Below are 16,346 nucleotides of genomic sequence, written 5' to 3'. Positions count from 1 at the left end.
GGAACAGAACCGATTCGATCCATGACGCGATTCGTTGTACCTTGCGTGGATGGTATGGAAACGTAGGCTCGCCGGAAGCCGATAAGGGAGGAAAAAGCACGTTCAGTGCGTAAAGTTGGCATCCAGGATCGAACAAGGCGGGTATAGAGCGTGGCTCGGTAACATAACGGATGTATCGGATGTCCAGATCTCTCAACCTGCTGCCGCGCAGGATTTTTCGTGGCTCGCAACGACCCGCTGACCACTCTCCTCACTTGATATCCGATAACGTCCACGAAGGTCCTTATTATACCCAGCAGGACACAGCCTCTCCTTCTCACGACTTTTACGGATTCTCTCCCGGACCCAGGAATATCCGCTTTCTGATCAAACGTTCGTTTGGCCACGAGAGTACGTCGAAGAGAAAGGAACAAGGTATATACCGTATCGAGTGTAATTTTGAGACGAGAATAGAATATAAAGTATAAAGGTATATGGATTTTAGCTATAAAGGATTTTAGACAAAAGGAAGGATCCAATAAGCAGAGAATAATGACAAGGGATTTGAAAATCCTAAGAGACCCTTAAAAGTAAACCTACTGTTCAAAGTTTCCGTCGAAATTTGGTAAGTTGATGGTCTATCTATCGTTTACATTAAACTATTAGGTCATCCCATAAGTTCGTGCCGTTTTTCGAGCGGTTATATATGTTACGATTGTTTACATACCTTTCAGTTTTATGAAAAAATGTAATCCCCCTCTCGTTGTACAACTTCTTCCCATTTTTCTGGTAGGGCCATTATTCCGTCTCGATAAAAGTTGTCTTGTTTTTCTTTAAAATAATTTTCTAAGCTATTTTTGAGAATGTCAATATTTTCAAATTTTTTACCTACTAAAAAGTGTTGGAATGCTCTGAACAGGTGGTAATCAGATGGGGCAATGTCTGGGGAATATGGGGGATGTGGTAAAATTTCCCAATTAAATTCAGACAATTTTTTTTGTAACGCTTTTCGCGACATGCGGTCTAGCGTTGTCGTGATGAAAGATAACATTGTTCCTATTCACTAAATGTGGTCGTTTTTCAGCTAGTGCTTCCCTTAATTTTTCTAACTGAGTGCATTTGACATCTCTTGAACTGTCAAACTTCGTGATTTTTCAACAAGATCCTGAATTGTATCTTCGTCTGTCTGAGGAGGACGCCCGGAGCGTTCCTCGTCTTCTAAACAGAAATTCCCAGCTCTAAAACGTTGGAACCACTTCCTACAGGTGCGAGATGAAAGCGCATTTTCTCCGTAAACAGCACATGTTTTTCGTGGCAATTATTACAGAATTTCCTTTCCGAAATTCATATAACATGAGATGTCGAAAATGGATACGCATTTCACTCATGATTTTTTACTGTTAGAAGTCACTGTGTTTACTATATTACGATCTGATACCCACGAAAATCTGCTCTAGCCTGTTCTCGATCAGCTAAGCTCAAGTGCATTGGTCCCTTATCGCCGTATGTTTATAAATCGACACATGAAATGTATACACAAAAGTCGGCACGAACTTATGGGATGACCTAATAGGTCGAATGCCTTCTACAAACAATCAGGAAACAATTCCCGGAACAAATATATCATTTATTAAATTCGTACCTAAGCAGCAGAAGCTTTATAGTAAAAATTAAAGATACATACTCCGAAGTTAAAGATATCAAGGCAGGGGTTCCGCAAGGAAGCGTCCTAGGACCAATGCTATACACACTATACACGGCCAACATATCAACAACTACCAATAGCAAAATATTGACATTTGCGGATGACACAGCTGTACTAGTCAGGCACACTAACCCTGTAACAGCAGTCACATTACTACAAGAACATATCACAAAAATAGAAAAGTGGCTTCAAGATAAAAAACTTAAAGCAAACCCCGATAAATGCAACCACATTACATTCACACTGCGAAAACAGATACCACCAAACATTATACTTAACGGCACGCAAATAACACAAACAAGGCAAGTCAAATACCTAGGATTCCACCTAGATACACGATTTACATGGAAACAACATATTAAATCAATAATATACAAAATACAGACAGCAAGGAGACAAATACAATGGTTAACAAGTCGAAAATCCAAACTAAGCATAGAAAACAAATTAAAAATATACAAAACGATCATAAAACCAGTCTGGACGTACGGAATACCGCTATGGGGAACAGCAGCAATGAGCCATGTAAGCAAAATAGAGATAATCCAAGACAAAATCCTCAGAACAATAGTAAACGCACCATGGTAAGACAGAAACGAAGATATACGGAAAGACCTTGGAATACCAACGGTCAAGGAGGAGATTAACAGATACGCAAGAAGGTACAGAGAAAGAAAGCAACGCACCCGAACCGGCTGGCAGCGGAAACGATCAACACATCAAACATAGAAAGAAGACTAAAAAGGAAACACCCAACAGATCTCACAAAGGACATAACCTAACAAACACGAAGATGGTACCCCGCTGGGGGTAACCACCCACATGTTATATTATTACAACACCAAGATATAACATTTTACCAAATATCCTACTGGACAAATTGTAAAATTTAAATAAATAAATAGAAAAAAAAATTAAACTAGGTAGAAAAGAATTAATTCTCACGATTTTCCCAAAATTCATTACAATTCTGATAATTCCACAAAATCCTACGATCGATCATATAATCGCAGGATTTATTTTAACGCTCGATGTCAAGTTCATCGTCCTCGTTAAATTACACGATAAACTCGTATACGCCTCTTTTTTCAATCGTTTAACAAGCTTTCTTTTAAACGACTAAAAGTGTTGCATAGCATGTAATCAAGACTTGATGATATATAATTAATCGCGACCTCATTAACGAAAAACCAGCCGATACCAGTCGTGCGACTAAGAAATGCTACTTTGTTCTTCATTGTGAATTATCTGTTCCTGTTTGTCAGACGTCTATACTTTCATCATTGCCATGAACGTGTACTGATGTACTATTTGTTAAACCACCAATTATGAAAATTGATCTAACGGATCAATACGTATACATATATAATTGCCGGTTCTTACACACTTTAGAATTAAAGGAAATGATTATTCAGCCCAACAATCAAATTACCGAAGAAATTTTGAAAAATATAGTTAGAAGTACAGTCCACAGAATTTTTGAACTTATACAGAAAACAGAAAGTCCTAGTCACTATTAAACCTAATCGCAACTTGATCGGCTTGTTTTAATTTTAAACGAATGAAATAAAAATTTAGATTCGTCTGAGTAACTATAGTTGAAAGTTCATATCTCCTCGTTTATATTACCCTATCGTTCATTGTTTAATTCAACTTTATTCAAATTATACGCATCTCGATCACGATATCGGTTCTGTCGCTTATTAATAGGATTAATTCCAGGGGTCGGTGAACTACCCTTATTGCCTTCGTTTGATCGCTTTGTACGCATCGTACGACTGTCCGGCTAACTAATGCATCGTATTATACCGAAGACTATACGTATTCATCTTAACGGCACTTTCATTCAATCCGTTGCCGCGGTATTAGATAGACGTGCAGAAATTACACGCTTTACACGACACAATATTAGTACTGCCCACTATAATTAATACCTCTTCGATACGCTTATATCCGTATAGTCTGTCACGTAAGCACTTTCCCATAATCATAGCACAATGATACATGTCTTTTCTTGCCTTCAAGTTCGGCCAGATTGAATGATTAAATCAAGAATTCGATTGATACTATAGATAATAATAAAGTAACAGATCGTAGAGATACTCGAGGCTATTCTAATAGTACAATGATAATTTAGTCGTTAATGATACATATTTGATCGAATGCTATTTTTATAATTTAGGCAATGCTAATGTTTTCTAGTTTGACGACCTCCGACTTTACATAAATAAAAAAAGTTTATGATACTTAAGATATGAGAAAAATTTTGTAATAAAGACATCTACGAAACAAAAGAGGAAGAAATAACCTTTAGAAGAAAAGCAGGGGTTCTCAATGCTTGAATGGAAAAGAATTTTGACCTGGCAAAATCTTATTCAAACGTAGTTTTAATATATACCTATACAACATATGTTAACTGTATATAAATAAATATATTTGTACTATCGGAGAAAATCTCGATGAACTACAGGTAAAAAGCAATAAAAGTGCCAATGGGTCAAAGAAAGAAGGGAGATCCGTATACCTGTGGCCCTTTACAATATTGGGTAATTGAAAAGGATGTACCTGACAATGCGTCATGCACATTTGTAGAATATAAGTGAGAGTACAAAAATCGTGGTAAGAAGATTAAGTTAGTCAGTTGCCAGTAAGCTACGACTAGTTGCAGAAGCAAGGAAGCTCCGAGCAGTTGTGGATCAATCGTTACTCAGTTGCAAGCTGTAAGTATTAAGTTACAATTTGTAAGTTGTGAAAGTTGTGTAAGTTGTAAGTTATTGCCGAGTTGTTACGAGTTGTTAGTTACAAATTGTTGCCGAGTTGTTACGTGTTGTTAGTTGTAAGTTGTTGCAGAGTTGTTACGAGTTGATAGTTGTAAGTTGCTGCCAAGTTGTTCGGGGTTGCTAATTGTAAGTTGTGAATTGAGTTGTGAATTATCAATTTAATCGTCTCAATTTTGTTGTTATATCACATTACTGCATTAAGTTCACGTTAAATAACCATCGTTTCCTGTTTAAATCGTGATAAATAACTATAAAGATCACTAACCAGTGATTTCTGTATATTTACATTTTTTTTTATTCTATATCTCTATTTGAAATCATATACAGGGTGGTTGATAACTGGTGGTACAAGCGGAAAGGGGGCGATTCTATGCGAAAGAAGAAGTCGAAAGTATAGAATAAAAAATTTTCTTTTTTTTTTTTAATTTTTCCATCGAGACAATGATCTACAGTGACATTCGTTATAACGAGACGTGATAAAGTGCACGCGTACCGAGCGAAAATTCAAAGTCGATTTTCTAGAAAACAAAGCCTCAAACGAAAAATTTTTATTCAATATTTTCGACTTCTTTTTTCGCGTAGAATTACCTCCTTTCCGCTTGTACCACCAGTTACCAACCACTCTGTATATTTAATTCTTTGCACTCGAGAGGCGACTCTCAGTCACCACGGCGTTCCATATTGCAACTCCAGTGGCGAGCGAGAGGCGACAGTCCCTGCTTATGTTAGATTTCGACATCTCCAATTGATGAAAGTGCAATATTGATACGTAAATTGATTCCTTAGCTCTTCGCGTTCTTTGTTAGAAAGTGTAAAATGATAGACTTTAAAATGGAGATAAAATATTTAGTTCCATATGCCTCCGAAATTATGGTTCTGACGACGTCTCCGATGTTAGTTTAGATTCGAAGATCATAGCAAAAGTATTATAATTTAGAAACCCTAAAAAAATGGTTTTCAGAAGTGAAATTAGCTCAAATGAGGATGAACTTGATTTTGAACTGTAGAAAAATGAGATCAATTATATTCAAGAATGCATCTTGGTGAATGCTTCATAAATTATCATACAAAAAAAAAACAGAAATTAATATTACAAAATCATATTTTCAAAGATGTAAATATAGATAAATTATTAGAATATAATGTTTTTGTAAGTTAATTTGTATATAAAATCATTTTACAATAGCTGTAAGACACGCGTCACGTAAACGCTAAATCATCCGGAGTAGCTCCTACGCCCGACCGAAAAAGTTCTCGAATGCAAAGAGTTAAAAGAAACTAATCGTATTTTGCTAATTGAATCCTGATATTAATCAGCTCGCTTCATACAGTTACTTCCTACGTTATGATTGACAGCGCCACTAAAGTTCGTGTTGCGCGCGACGAACTAAAGAATTGAGGTAAAAAATTTTTAGGTTACCTGATTTCCCGACTCTGGGGCCGCCGAGGACGACCACCCTGATCCTGTTCACGTTTGTCATCAGACGTGGATGTTAGGTGTCGTTCGAGCCGCGCTTGCACATCATATGCTGTCCGATTAACACTGTTCGTGTTACTTTTCACTCGACCTACAGTTTCTTTCGTTTCGACCGTATTAAAGTCCATTCACATCACACACATACACGAGAGAAGAATCGCGAATAAACGTTTACATATACGAACCCCGTCATTAAACGATTTACGAGAAATATATTTTGTCGAAAAATGTAAACGTTCACAGACAAAAATATCGTAACTAACCTTTATAGAAGTGACGCGAATATTTCCTTCGAATACATTCACATCGGGTCAACGATATTCAAACGACAACAAAACCTCTAAAGAGTGGTTGTTTGATTTGTTCCTCGGTTCTTCTGTCTCTACACGAAGTTTCTATTTACTCACATTGCAAAGCAACCGGTGACACTCGGTCTCTTGTAGCGCATCCACTAATCACGTTCAAACTGTAGGGACAACTTCACATAGCGGTTGAAAACGCGGCATTCATTCCAAGCACGCGCTCCCCAATGGCGCGATAAACGGCGTTGAGTAAGAGCCACCTTTTTAGACCCGACGACACATCGATCTTTCGAAATGTCGCTCTCAGATGTGATTCACTGGCTCGACCGTCGCAATCTTCTCGCGAACAAGTCGGCACCGAGCGTCTCGAATTGTGACAGCCAATTTAAACGAGCGTGCAACCGCGAAACCGAGACTCGCCGTATATTATCGACCGAACAACAGGTAAAACACGATCTTCGAACTTTGTCCACTTATCACCGTTTGCGAACTTCCAGAATTGTACACCGTATGTCGCCACGGGCATATCTCGAATTTTGAAATTTCTTCTCTTTCGCGCTCACTAAAAAGGCGCCACTATAATTCGTGCCCGTCAAGAGTTTCACACTGGTCGCTTGGTCATCAAAAAATACCACTTTCTGTCCGTCGATTTCTCGCTCCTTCGATTTCTCTTTTTTCCTTTCGAAAACTTCACTTTCCACGGTCGCCACGATTCGATTGCATCCTTTGGACCACGGCGATAATAATATCGGAGGATGTGCAGGTTCTGGTAACGCCGCGGACAAACATGCGGGCTAGTGCGCCGACACGCTGCGAATAATAACAGAAGAAACGATTCAAGAAATGCTGTCTTGCTAGTTCCATTTATAACGGGTCGACGGCCTCCCTCCTCATCTTCTCTTCTCGCTTGGCGCCGCCAACGTCGGCCTCTCGTCCGGATTACGAAAAAAGGCTAGAAGGCGCGCGCGCGCGCGCCACTGCTACAACGGAGTAACACTCGCGCTCCCTCGGACGGGCAGACGAATACTGGAAGCGAGAGGCGCGCAGAACTAGACTTCAAGCACCGCCCACGTGCTCCCCTGCAATTCCTACGTCGCGCCGCTCGAATTTCTTTTTCTTCCTTTTTTTCTTTCATCAAATTTTTCCGGTGCGCGTCTTTCTTTCTCTTTCTTTTTCTATCTTCCGCTTTTTACTTTTTCTATATCGAACGAAACCGCTGACAAATCACCGTTTCACACGCGAACACTGGTAAAAGTCGTGTTAGAATTTTACGGAACCTGGCGCGCATGAGAATCCGGCGCGAATACTCGCGTATTTTCAGAAAACGAGAGACATATCGCACGATCGTCGAATTATATTTTCACGAGAGTTACGAGATTTCGTATCGGTCCCGTAAATGATGTCGTGTATCAATTTATGTTTCGTTTCTTTGCCGGTTTAAGTCACGTAGATTAGATAACACACTCTAGCATCCGTCGTACATCATACGACCGCGAAAATGAAATAACATATTGTTCTTTATGGTATATAACCTCGTCGCGAAATGAAATTCAAATATTCGAGAATACTACGCGTGAGTGTGCTGTATTTTGATATTTATTTATTGACGACCGGGAAATCGTGCGTGGTTTCACTTCTCGACGTGTCCTTTACAGATAACCCGTACACCGACAGAGCTCATTTGCAGGTTAAATATTTTATCGCTGATAGCTACTATATGGTGCCCGTCCGATGACAGATGCGCATAGTCTTACACGCTGCAGGCGTACTCCAAGCGAGAAGAGGTTTGTATTCAAACGAAAGCGCTATCTGGAATTACATTTTCAGACCATAAATCAAGCGTAATGGACTCCCATTAAATTCCCTATCGACGCGACCTCCAGAAGGCCGAGCACGATATGTAAATATTAAACAGCGAACAGATGTTACTCGTGTTTGCCTGCTTTCGATAATACTATCTGATACGATTCTACGTAAGAAGATACGAAACGTAGAAATATTCGCATGAATAAATACCTGGTATTCCACTTGTGACAATAAATTCACTTGATGAATAATTTCACGATTTGATTGGCCGTTATGTGGTCTACCGTTGCTCGTGTACGTTTGATACTGTTTACCGTAATGATACGCGACGAAACGAGGCGAAATTCACTGATGAGAATATGTATACGCGAACGAGAGCGAGCGAACACGCGATACGCATAAACACCTCTACACCGAACTCACCGAGCGCTCGCCGGCGAATGCTCGAGTCTGAGCGCTTCGCACTGTCTAATATGCACTCTCCAGCGTGCCCACTGCACGCCTCGGCCACGGCATGGCGTACCGCTCCACGCTACAAGATGACTGCCGTGTTAACAGGTAAGCGGAGCGGACTGCCGGAGACCGATGCGCGAGCGCTAGTATGCAAGCGCGTGTCCGCCAGTACAGGTAACTACGCAGGCGCTCGCTCGTATAACTACAACAATTTTTTGCTTCCAATTATCACGCTCACGTTATCAATTTGGATGGAAGCGACTTCTTATCAAAAATAGTCTGAAATAGAATTCGCGTTATTATCGCTACTATTTTAGGGTAAAGTATATTATTAGAATATATACAGTGGCTACAAAATATACCTGCACGTACACAATTACATTTATTATAGTATTTACATACCAATTAATTTGGTCCAAATATATTAAATTTCGTATTATTTAATAGTTCCACTCCAAAAGTTTGATGTTGTAGAAATGAAACGTAGAGCGTGAAAAAAAAAGCGCTTCATTGAAAAATAAGGTTATGTGCAGGTATTTTTTGCAGTCACTAACTTTCAAGATGTACCTTTAAATTACTAGTAATTGAGAATGTTTCTCTGTAACCTATATGATCCATCATAAAAGTTTCGTGTACTTAAATCGTTTTGAATTGAACAAAAACGTATTTCACGTGGATAAAAGTTCTAAGACTAGATGATACTGAGTAGTTTACTATCTGTCTATTAAACTACTTGTATTAGGTTTTTAAACTAATGGAGCATTAGGTACCAAATGTTACCTAATGATAATGAATAGGTACCGAATGATTGAATGAACGCATGCATACGTTGCTGTATATATATTCATCTAATTCATCGGTGATCTTTTGTTGGAAACGCATCATAAAGAAGATTTCCTGTCTTATCGATTGAGCCTAATATGTGAACATACCTAGTAGATAAACTATACATCTATATGAAACTAAGAATTTAGTATGTGTGTATCCATGGTAACGTTACTAATTAGGTTCTAACAGAAATATATTTTTTACAGTGAACAGTATCTTGTCTGATATCATGTTCGAGACTGATGCGGACGTTATTCGCAATGCGAAATCTGGACAAAAATCTTTGCTCAAAAGATATGATATACCGGTCGAGCATCTTTCGTATGAATACATTTCCGAATGTGCGAACACAAAAAAGTTGGAGCGCATAGTGACTATACTGCGGTAAGTAGAAATTATAAATCGGCGGCGTTTTCAAAAATCGTCTCCTTAATAAACTTTTATCTATATACTTAATTTTCAATGTTTTTAATTTTAAATGCGTTTTATGTATAAATTTTAGTAACAACAAAATTTTTTTATGTTTTATTGATAGTTCCGGTGAAGAAGGACACTATCCAGATTTACTAAAGCATGCGGAGAAACGCTTGAGCGTTATTAAGCCAACTAGTATAATATTAAGAAAGTCTGAACCCATTCTTAAACGCAATATGTTAGAACCGAACGAATGTAAGAAAATTGATAAGGGTATTAACGACTGGTTGTCTGAAATGCAGATTCGAGAAAGAGACTTAGAAGAAGGGAAAACTACAACATTAGATTTTCACTTCACACCGGATATCCGACAATTTAAAGAGCAATCTGTAAAGGTATGTATATTTAATTATTTGTACTAAGATCAACGCGTAATTTCACTTAAAAATATTTCCATCCTGTTTTTTTTAATTCAATTAGAAAAATTCTAAAAAAAACTCGAAAAGTGTTAAAAGCAAAACAATTGCTCCGTGTAATTACGCTGCTTGGGATAAATATGATGTTGATACTGAATTGAATAAAATAGATATACAAGATGAACAACAAAAGGTTAAAGCGAAAAGATTACAGCAGAAAGAGAAAAAAATGATTCAGAACAAGAAATTGGAAAAACATACTCTTATTAATAAAGGTATGTTCACGAAACTACTTATCTTATATAAAATAATCCTCTAATTATTTCAAATATTGTATTGAAAGAATAAAATGAGAAAATGTGGTATTATTAGCTGCACTGACAGGAACCGAATTGGACGTGATGGCAGAACAGGAAAAGGAAAAAGGAAACGAGGCTTTCAGAGCTGGAGATTACGAGGAAGCGTTGGAGCATTACAATACTAGCATAAAAATGAATTCGAACATACTTGCATACAACAATCGCGCGATGACATGTAAGAAAATTTATTTCATTCATTTCGTTAAAAAAAAAATTTCGGTCAAATACGATTATATTTTTTCAGACATTAAACTTCGGCAGTACAAAGATGCTGTTAGTGACTGCAACATAGTACTTAGCATAGAACATACGAATATTAAAGCCCTTCTTCGTCGAGCTACGAGTTTAGAACATCTTGGAAAGTTATCTGAGGTATTCAAATATATCCACTAATTTTTTCCTTGATTATAAAAGCTTGTATTAAATAAAAATATGTATAATTATTAGGCATTGGCAGACTACGAAGCTGCTTTGAAATTAGCACCAAACGATATAACAGCGATTACCGGCGTAAAAAAATTAAGGAAACCATGTGACTCTAGAACAGTAAAGTAAGATAAAGAAACATATTTAATTATAAGAACTCAAAAATCTATTTAATTCTGATATTTTTTAGAATGACAATCACAGAAGAACAAACAGAAAACATAAATAAAAGATCACAGTCAAATGAAATCGGAGAAACTAGAAATTTTCTTTCGCTGTTTGGCTCAACATTCAATTTACCGAATTACATATGTTTTTGTGACAGGGCGCCGGGTCCGTCACATGTTTTAACACCCAGACCACATTTTAAAGCTGAGTATTGTTTTGAGAACGATAATAGAGGGACGACCACAAACTCTGTTTTTTCTCCTAACAATGTTTCTTCCAATATACCTAAAGAATTTCAAGAAAAGAGTAATCCTGCTTTAGGCACAAGGCAAAAATCAATTTTTTCTTTCACAAGACCTCCTTGCCGAACTAGTTCAGTTATTATTGAGGAATTACCTAATGAGCCTAGTAATAATACATACGCAAATGTTAGAGTTAAATCGAACGAAACGGTTGCAAATAAGAATACAAATATCACGAACAAAAGTCAAACGAACGATGACGAACAAGTAAAAGTGCCGAATGCTAAAAATTTGAATAAAAATAGCGAACAAAGTGGTAATTCGAACAAGAACTGTAACAACACATCACGTGGGAAGGTAAAAGTTGCGGATAAATATAAAAATAAAACTAGGAAACCGGAAAAATATATTCCGAAGGTATAAAACTAATAACGAAAAAAAGCTTGTAGTTAACGTAAATTTATTTTCAGGATTTTGGAAATATTGAAAATGGATACGAATTTATGCGCATATGGCGGTCATTGAAAAATGATACTGACTTAGAAGTATACGCCCAATTACTGAGATCACTAGACGTCAAGAAATTAAATTCAAGTTCGTATCCTAATAAAATGTACCAAATTTATAGAATTTTTTGCTATAAAAGATATTTTAGTTTTAGGCAATGAAATAAATGGAAACATGTTCAGTATTATCTTACAATGTTTGGAACGGCACTTTTGCACTTCCAGTGACACGGAACTGCTGAATAATTTTTTGAAATCATTCTGCCAAGCGAAACGTTTCTCAATCGTGCGTATGTTCATGAGCACTGAAGATAAACAAGGTATATCCGCAATGAAAATTTAATATCGTATACGAAGACATAATATTTATATCATTATTATGACATTTACTTTTGTTTTATAGCCATAAAAAACATACTCAATTTCCTAGAAGAACATGGAACATCAGAAATTTCGTTACTGCGACAAATTTATTGCACCGAAGAATACTAAGTATATATGCAGTTTAAGATATTTCGAATTTTACAGTGACACTTCAGCAATGAATACCAACTTTATACGTTTTAGTGATAATACATAAGAAAATACACTATGATACCTTTGTCTTCAATTTTATCAATAATTAATCATAGTTAATTATTAGCGAATTATATTTCGCGATTAAATATAACATTATCTAAACTATTAAAATTATTAATAAATTTGTATCTTATTTTGCATATATCAAAATAAAAAATATTTTTACTAAAACAAGTTACTAATTATTTCTACAAGTTATATCCCTGATATCCCTGATGCGCAGAGATCTAGTTCGTATCCTAATAAAATGTACCAAATTTATAGAATTTTTTGCTATAAAAAATATTTTAGTTTTAGGCAATGAAATAGATGGAAACATGTTCAGTATTATCTTACATTGTTTGGAACGGCACTTTTGCACTTCCAGTGACACGGAACTGCTGAATAATTTTTTGAAATCATTCTGCCAAGTGAAACGTTTCTCAATCGTGCGTATGTTCATGAGCACTGAAGATAAACAAGGTATATCCGCAATGAAAATTTAATATCGTATACGAAGACATAATATTTATATCATTATTATGACATTTACTTTTGTTTTATAGCCATAAAAAACATACTCAATTTCCTAAAAGAACATGGAACATCAGAAATTTCGTTACTGCGACAAATTTATTGCACCGAAGAATACTAAGTATATACGCAGTTTAAGATATTTCGAATTTTACAGTGACACTTCAGCAATGAATACCAACTTTATACGTTTTAGTGATAATACATAAGAAAATACACTATGATACCTTTGTCTTCAATTTTATCAATAATTAATCATAGTTAATTATTAGCGAATTATATTTCGCGATTAAATATAACATTATCTAAACTATTAAAATTATTAATAAATTTGTATCTTATTTTGCATATATCAAAATAAAAAATATTTTTACTAAAACAAGTTACTAATTATTTCTACAAGTTATATCCCTGATATCCCTGATGCGCAGAGATCTATTTCGTTTTCTGTAAAATGTACACAAAATCAAAATAAAATTAAATATTATTAAAAAAACTTATTGCGTTAGCAAACTTCTATTGGTGTATCCTTTCTTCGATTCTCTGTATCAATGGTTCCTACACGTTTTCGGGTATTAGACGATGGCGGCAGCACATGTGAGCACCTAAGCGAGTGCGCACTCTGGTTTTATTCCGACATCCGGACTCCGTGACTTTAGCGCTTCGTCAGTTGCGTACTCTTCCGTTCAAGCAGCTTATGACATTTTTTTCTGTTACTACAAGATGTTTACTTGGATGAGCCGTGCGAATTTCGACGAGGATCCCGATAATTCCGCGTGCAAAGCCACCATGAAACTGCTAAGGAGACAACAGTAACTGGAAGGTACGTGATCCGGCGTGGTTACGGGCGGCCCGGGTATGTTTATAGCCTGCAAACTCTGACATAGCAATGGCGTACTGTCGCCGTAAAGGCCGTGCCAACAAAATTCTACCTTGCCTTATTTAGTCTAAGTTAAGTGTGCACGCGGGAAACCAACAGCAAAACAATGTCTCGTATGTGATGATACTGTTGTTAGTGACAAGAACAGTTTGTGATTTTTGGTGATGAAAAGTGGCGTTTTTCGGTGATTATAGTGCCTCGGTTTTCCCCACTGTGTAATGACCGCCGATTGTCGAGCGGCACGCCATCCTGCTGTAGCTGACTGAGGTCTATACTGTAAAGAGATTAAAAACTATGTGAGTTCGGACCAAAGGCGAGTCAATGTTTTTATTAACAGTGAAATACAGTTTTGAGCGAGACCGATATTTTTCTATGAAAAAAAATATTACCATAGTAATCTATGATACGGCTATAGGAATAACCATTGACACGTAAGGAAAATGATTGATGTGTTTTGCACCACACTCGTACATGAATTATCGGTAACAACTCCAACAGAGTTAAAAGTTCTCACTTATAAATTATTTTTTGGAGCCTTAATGAGTGAAAAATGGATGGCAGATTAAATAATCATTCGAATTTTATGAATGTTATGTGATTGTGCTCAGAACATCTTCGTGTAAAGTATGATATTCTTTCACAAAATGTTGGATATCTATAGTAAAAATATTTATAAAAGTGGTTTAAAATATGATCGAATATTAATCAAAAGGTTAAGGATAAAGAGAATTTCTGTTTCCTGTTAGTTTTTATTACTTTGAAGGTTTGTTTGTGTCATGTTCAGTAAGATATATTTACTGTCAAGGAAAATTTAAATTTTTGATCATGGGACTATGTATCTTACATTTAATTAATGATTTTTAATATTTCAAAGTGCATATCTACAGTGATATATGATGTTTTATTTCAATAAGCGTAGAAATATGAAATTTAAAGTTGGAGATACAGTCAAGGTCGAAGTTAATCTATCTATTATATGTAATATGACATTTTGTTCAGTGTTTTTCCTAATGAATTCTCTTAAATGCTATTATAATTACTATATCCATAATATCATTATGAACTTACCCATCTATTATCACTACTATATAAAGATATATACATATAAAAAATGTTTCTTGAGGATAATTTATGAGTTATAGTACTTTTAAATACAATAAAAGAATTTAATTTATGTAATTAACATATGTAATAAAAAATTGTTACTATATTCATTTTAATATTCAATAGGCTAACATATGGATAATTTGAGGAGATATTGTACTAACTTTCATAGGAAAATAGTTTCACAAATTCTAATATAATTTTTTAATGTGATTATGACATAGATATACATTTAAAACATAAATAATGGTCTTTTGATGTATGATTTACTTACTTAGGACTACATAGCAACGTAGAGGTGCCATGGATGATGAAGAGCGTCTTGAGGGTGAGGAAGAAATGGAACTAGATGAAGCCTCTGATGGTGAAGATGAAGATGAAGAAACAACAGGGATTCCTGTATCACCAGCAAATTCAGATCAATTACTTGGCCCTGTACCAACAACTCCTGGTAATAGTGAGTATATGTTTTCATTATATTTTGATAAATTTATAATATTAATGGTTTACACATCATAACATTTCAATACATAATATCATTATAAAAATTATATGTCATTTCAGAGGAAGCACAAAAGTTTGTTTCTCTTGCAGTAACCCCAGATGAAGCTTTTCATGATCCTTTACGGTACCAGAAATTTCCACTCCCTGGAGGTAAACCTCTAAATATTAGGCGGGGTCCAGGTAGACCTAGAAAAGAACGGCCACCTGGAATTACACGTGGTGGAGGTACTCGTAGACCTTTTGGAAGGGGAACGACTAGAGGAAAAGGGTTAGTATTTTATTAGATTGAAATGCATAAATATAACTTTCTCTATTAAGTTGTCTTGTACATAATATATGAATATTTATGTTTTTTATGTTATTATATTTATTATTTTATTTATTTAGTCTTGGATATGCAAGAGGTGTACCACGTCGTACTAAAAGTAAAGATGATGATACACATTCAGAATCCCCAAGTCCTCTTCGTCTTGGTGAAGATGCTACTCCTGATGGAGAGACATCTAACACTGAGAGATGCATGCCAGCACCAGAAGAACCACCATATTTTCCAGAACAATGGTAAAAATATTTAATGTTTCAGTTTTTATTTCTATATTAACTGGAACTGTAAGTTAATAATTATTTTAATTTCTAGGCCAGGGAAAGTATGTGCTTTATGTAATTTGGGTGAAAGAAGTCAATTAGGTCAGGGTGAGTTGTTAAGATTTACCTGTCCTGAAGGTTTTACCCCTGAAAAGTCAGCTAATCGTGACGAAACAACCGATCACCTTGTTGATATATCTACTGGAGACAAAAGTCCGAGAACAGCAGGTCCTGGTGCTGTGACTTGTCGTAGGCAAAAGAGTCTAGCTAAGTGCAGGTATCTGAAAATTATAATGAATAATTATGTATGTTATAAAGTT

General features: G+C 36.0%; 3 protein-coding genes across 18 annotated transcripts in view; 2 read left to right on the top strand and 1 right to left on the bottom strand.

The window, feature by feature from the left end:
- Positions 1-8,567, bottom strand: part of LOC138184451 (ras-related and estrogen-regulated growth inhibitor) — an 87,569-nt gene extending 79,002 nt beyond the window's left edge. Inside the window, exons 1-2 of the mRNA XM_069122435.1 lie at positions 8,260-8,567; positions 5,885-7,053 (exon numbers count right to left, since the gene is read on the bottom strand). Coding sequence (XP_068978536.1) covers positions 5,885-5,945 — 61 coding nt within the window. The 5' untranslated portion in view covers positions 5,946-7,053; positions 8,260-8,567. The remainder of the gene's footprint in view (positions 1-5,884; positions 7,054-8,259) is intronic.
- On the top strand, positions 4,210-12,573 carry Spag1 (Spag1 axonemal dynein assembly factor). 2 transcript variants are annotated; one of them, XM_069122421.1, is made up of 11 exons: positions 4,210-4,404; positions 9,544-9,714; positions 9,866-10,139; positions 10,225-10,435; positions 10,533-10,694; positions 10,764-10,891; positions 10,967-11,070; positions 11,136-11,772; positions 11,826-11,949; positions 12,011-12,181; positions 12,265-12,573. In XM_069122421.1, the coding sequence occupies exons 2-11, from the start codon at positions 9,560-9,562 to the stop codon at positions 12,351-12,353; spliced, it is 2,055 nt and encodes a 684-aa protein (XP_068978522.1). In that variant the 5' UTR covers positions 4,210-4,404; positions 9,544-9,559; the 3' UTR covers positions 12,354-12,573. The 2 variants fall into 2 exon arrangements, with proteins under 2 accessions (XP_068978522.1, XP_068978521.1); XM_069122420.1 differs by lacking the exon at positions 4,210-4,404 and adding an exon at positions 8,689-8,820.
- Positions 12,574-13,628: 1,055 nt separating this feature from the next.
- Positions 13,629-16,346, top strand: part of LOC138184443 (histone-lysine N-methyltransferase 2C) — a 28,927-nt gene continuing 26,209 nt past the window's right edge. For 11 of the 15 annotated variants that reach the window (XM_069122412.1, XM_069122413.1, XM_069122411.1 and 8 more), the window contains exons 1-5: positions 13,629-14,146; positions 15,216-15,394; positions 15,502-15,709; positions 15,829-16,002; positions 16,079-16,303. In XM_069122412.1, coding sequence (XP_068978513.1) covers positions 15,241-15,394; positions 15,502-15,709; positions 15,829-16,002; positions 16,079-16,303 — 761 coding nt within the window. In that variant the 5' untranslated portion in view covers positions 13,629-14,146; positions 15,216-15,240. The remainder of the gene's footprint in view (positions 14,147-15,215; positions 15,395-15,501; positions 15,710-15,828; positions 16,003-16,078; positions 16,304-16,346) is intronic. The other 4 variants (XM_069122399.1, XM_069122398.1, XM_069122397.1 and 1 more) reach the window with 4 other exon arrangements.

Source organism: Bombus flavifrons, chromosome 10 (assembly GCF_040668555.2).
Source record: "Bombus flavifrons isolate JBK064 chromosome 10, iyBomFlav1_principal, whole genome shotgun sequence".
NCBI classification, from domain to species: domain Eukaryota; kingdom Metazoa; phylum Arthropoda; class Insecta; order Hymenoptera; family Apidae; genus Bombus; species Bombus flavifrons.
The sequence above is the reverse complement of the archived record's forward strand: the minus strand, read 5'-3'. Positions and strand labels throughout refer to the sequence as shown.

Bases quoted from the DNA above. Each gene is read 5' to 3' on its own strand.
- Spag1 (XM_069122421.1), top strand. From the start codon at position 9,560: ATGTTCGAGACTGATGCGGACGTTATTCGCAATGCGAAATCTGGACAA. The intron at 9,715-9,865 runs GTAAGTAGAAAT...TTTTATTGATAG, and splicing joins CGCATAGTGACTATACTGCG to TTCCGGTGAAGAAGGACACT. The intron at 11,773-11,825 runs GTATAAAACTAA...ATTTATTTTCAG, and splicing joins CGGAAAAATATATTCCGAAG to GATTTTGGAAATATTGAAAA.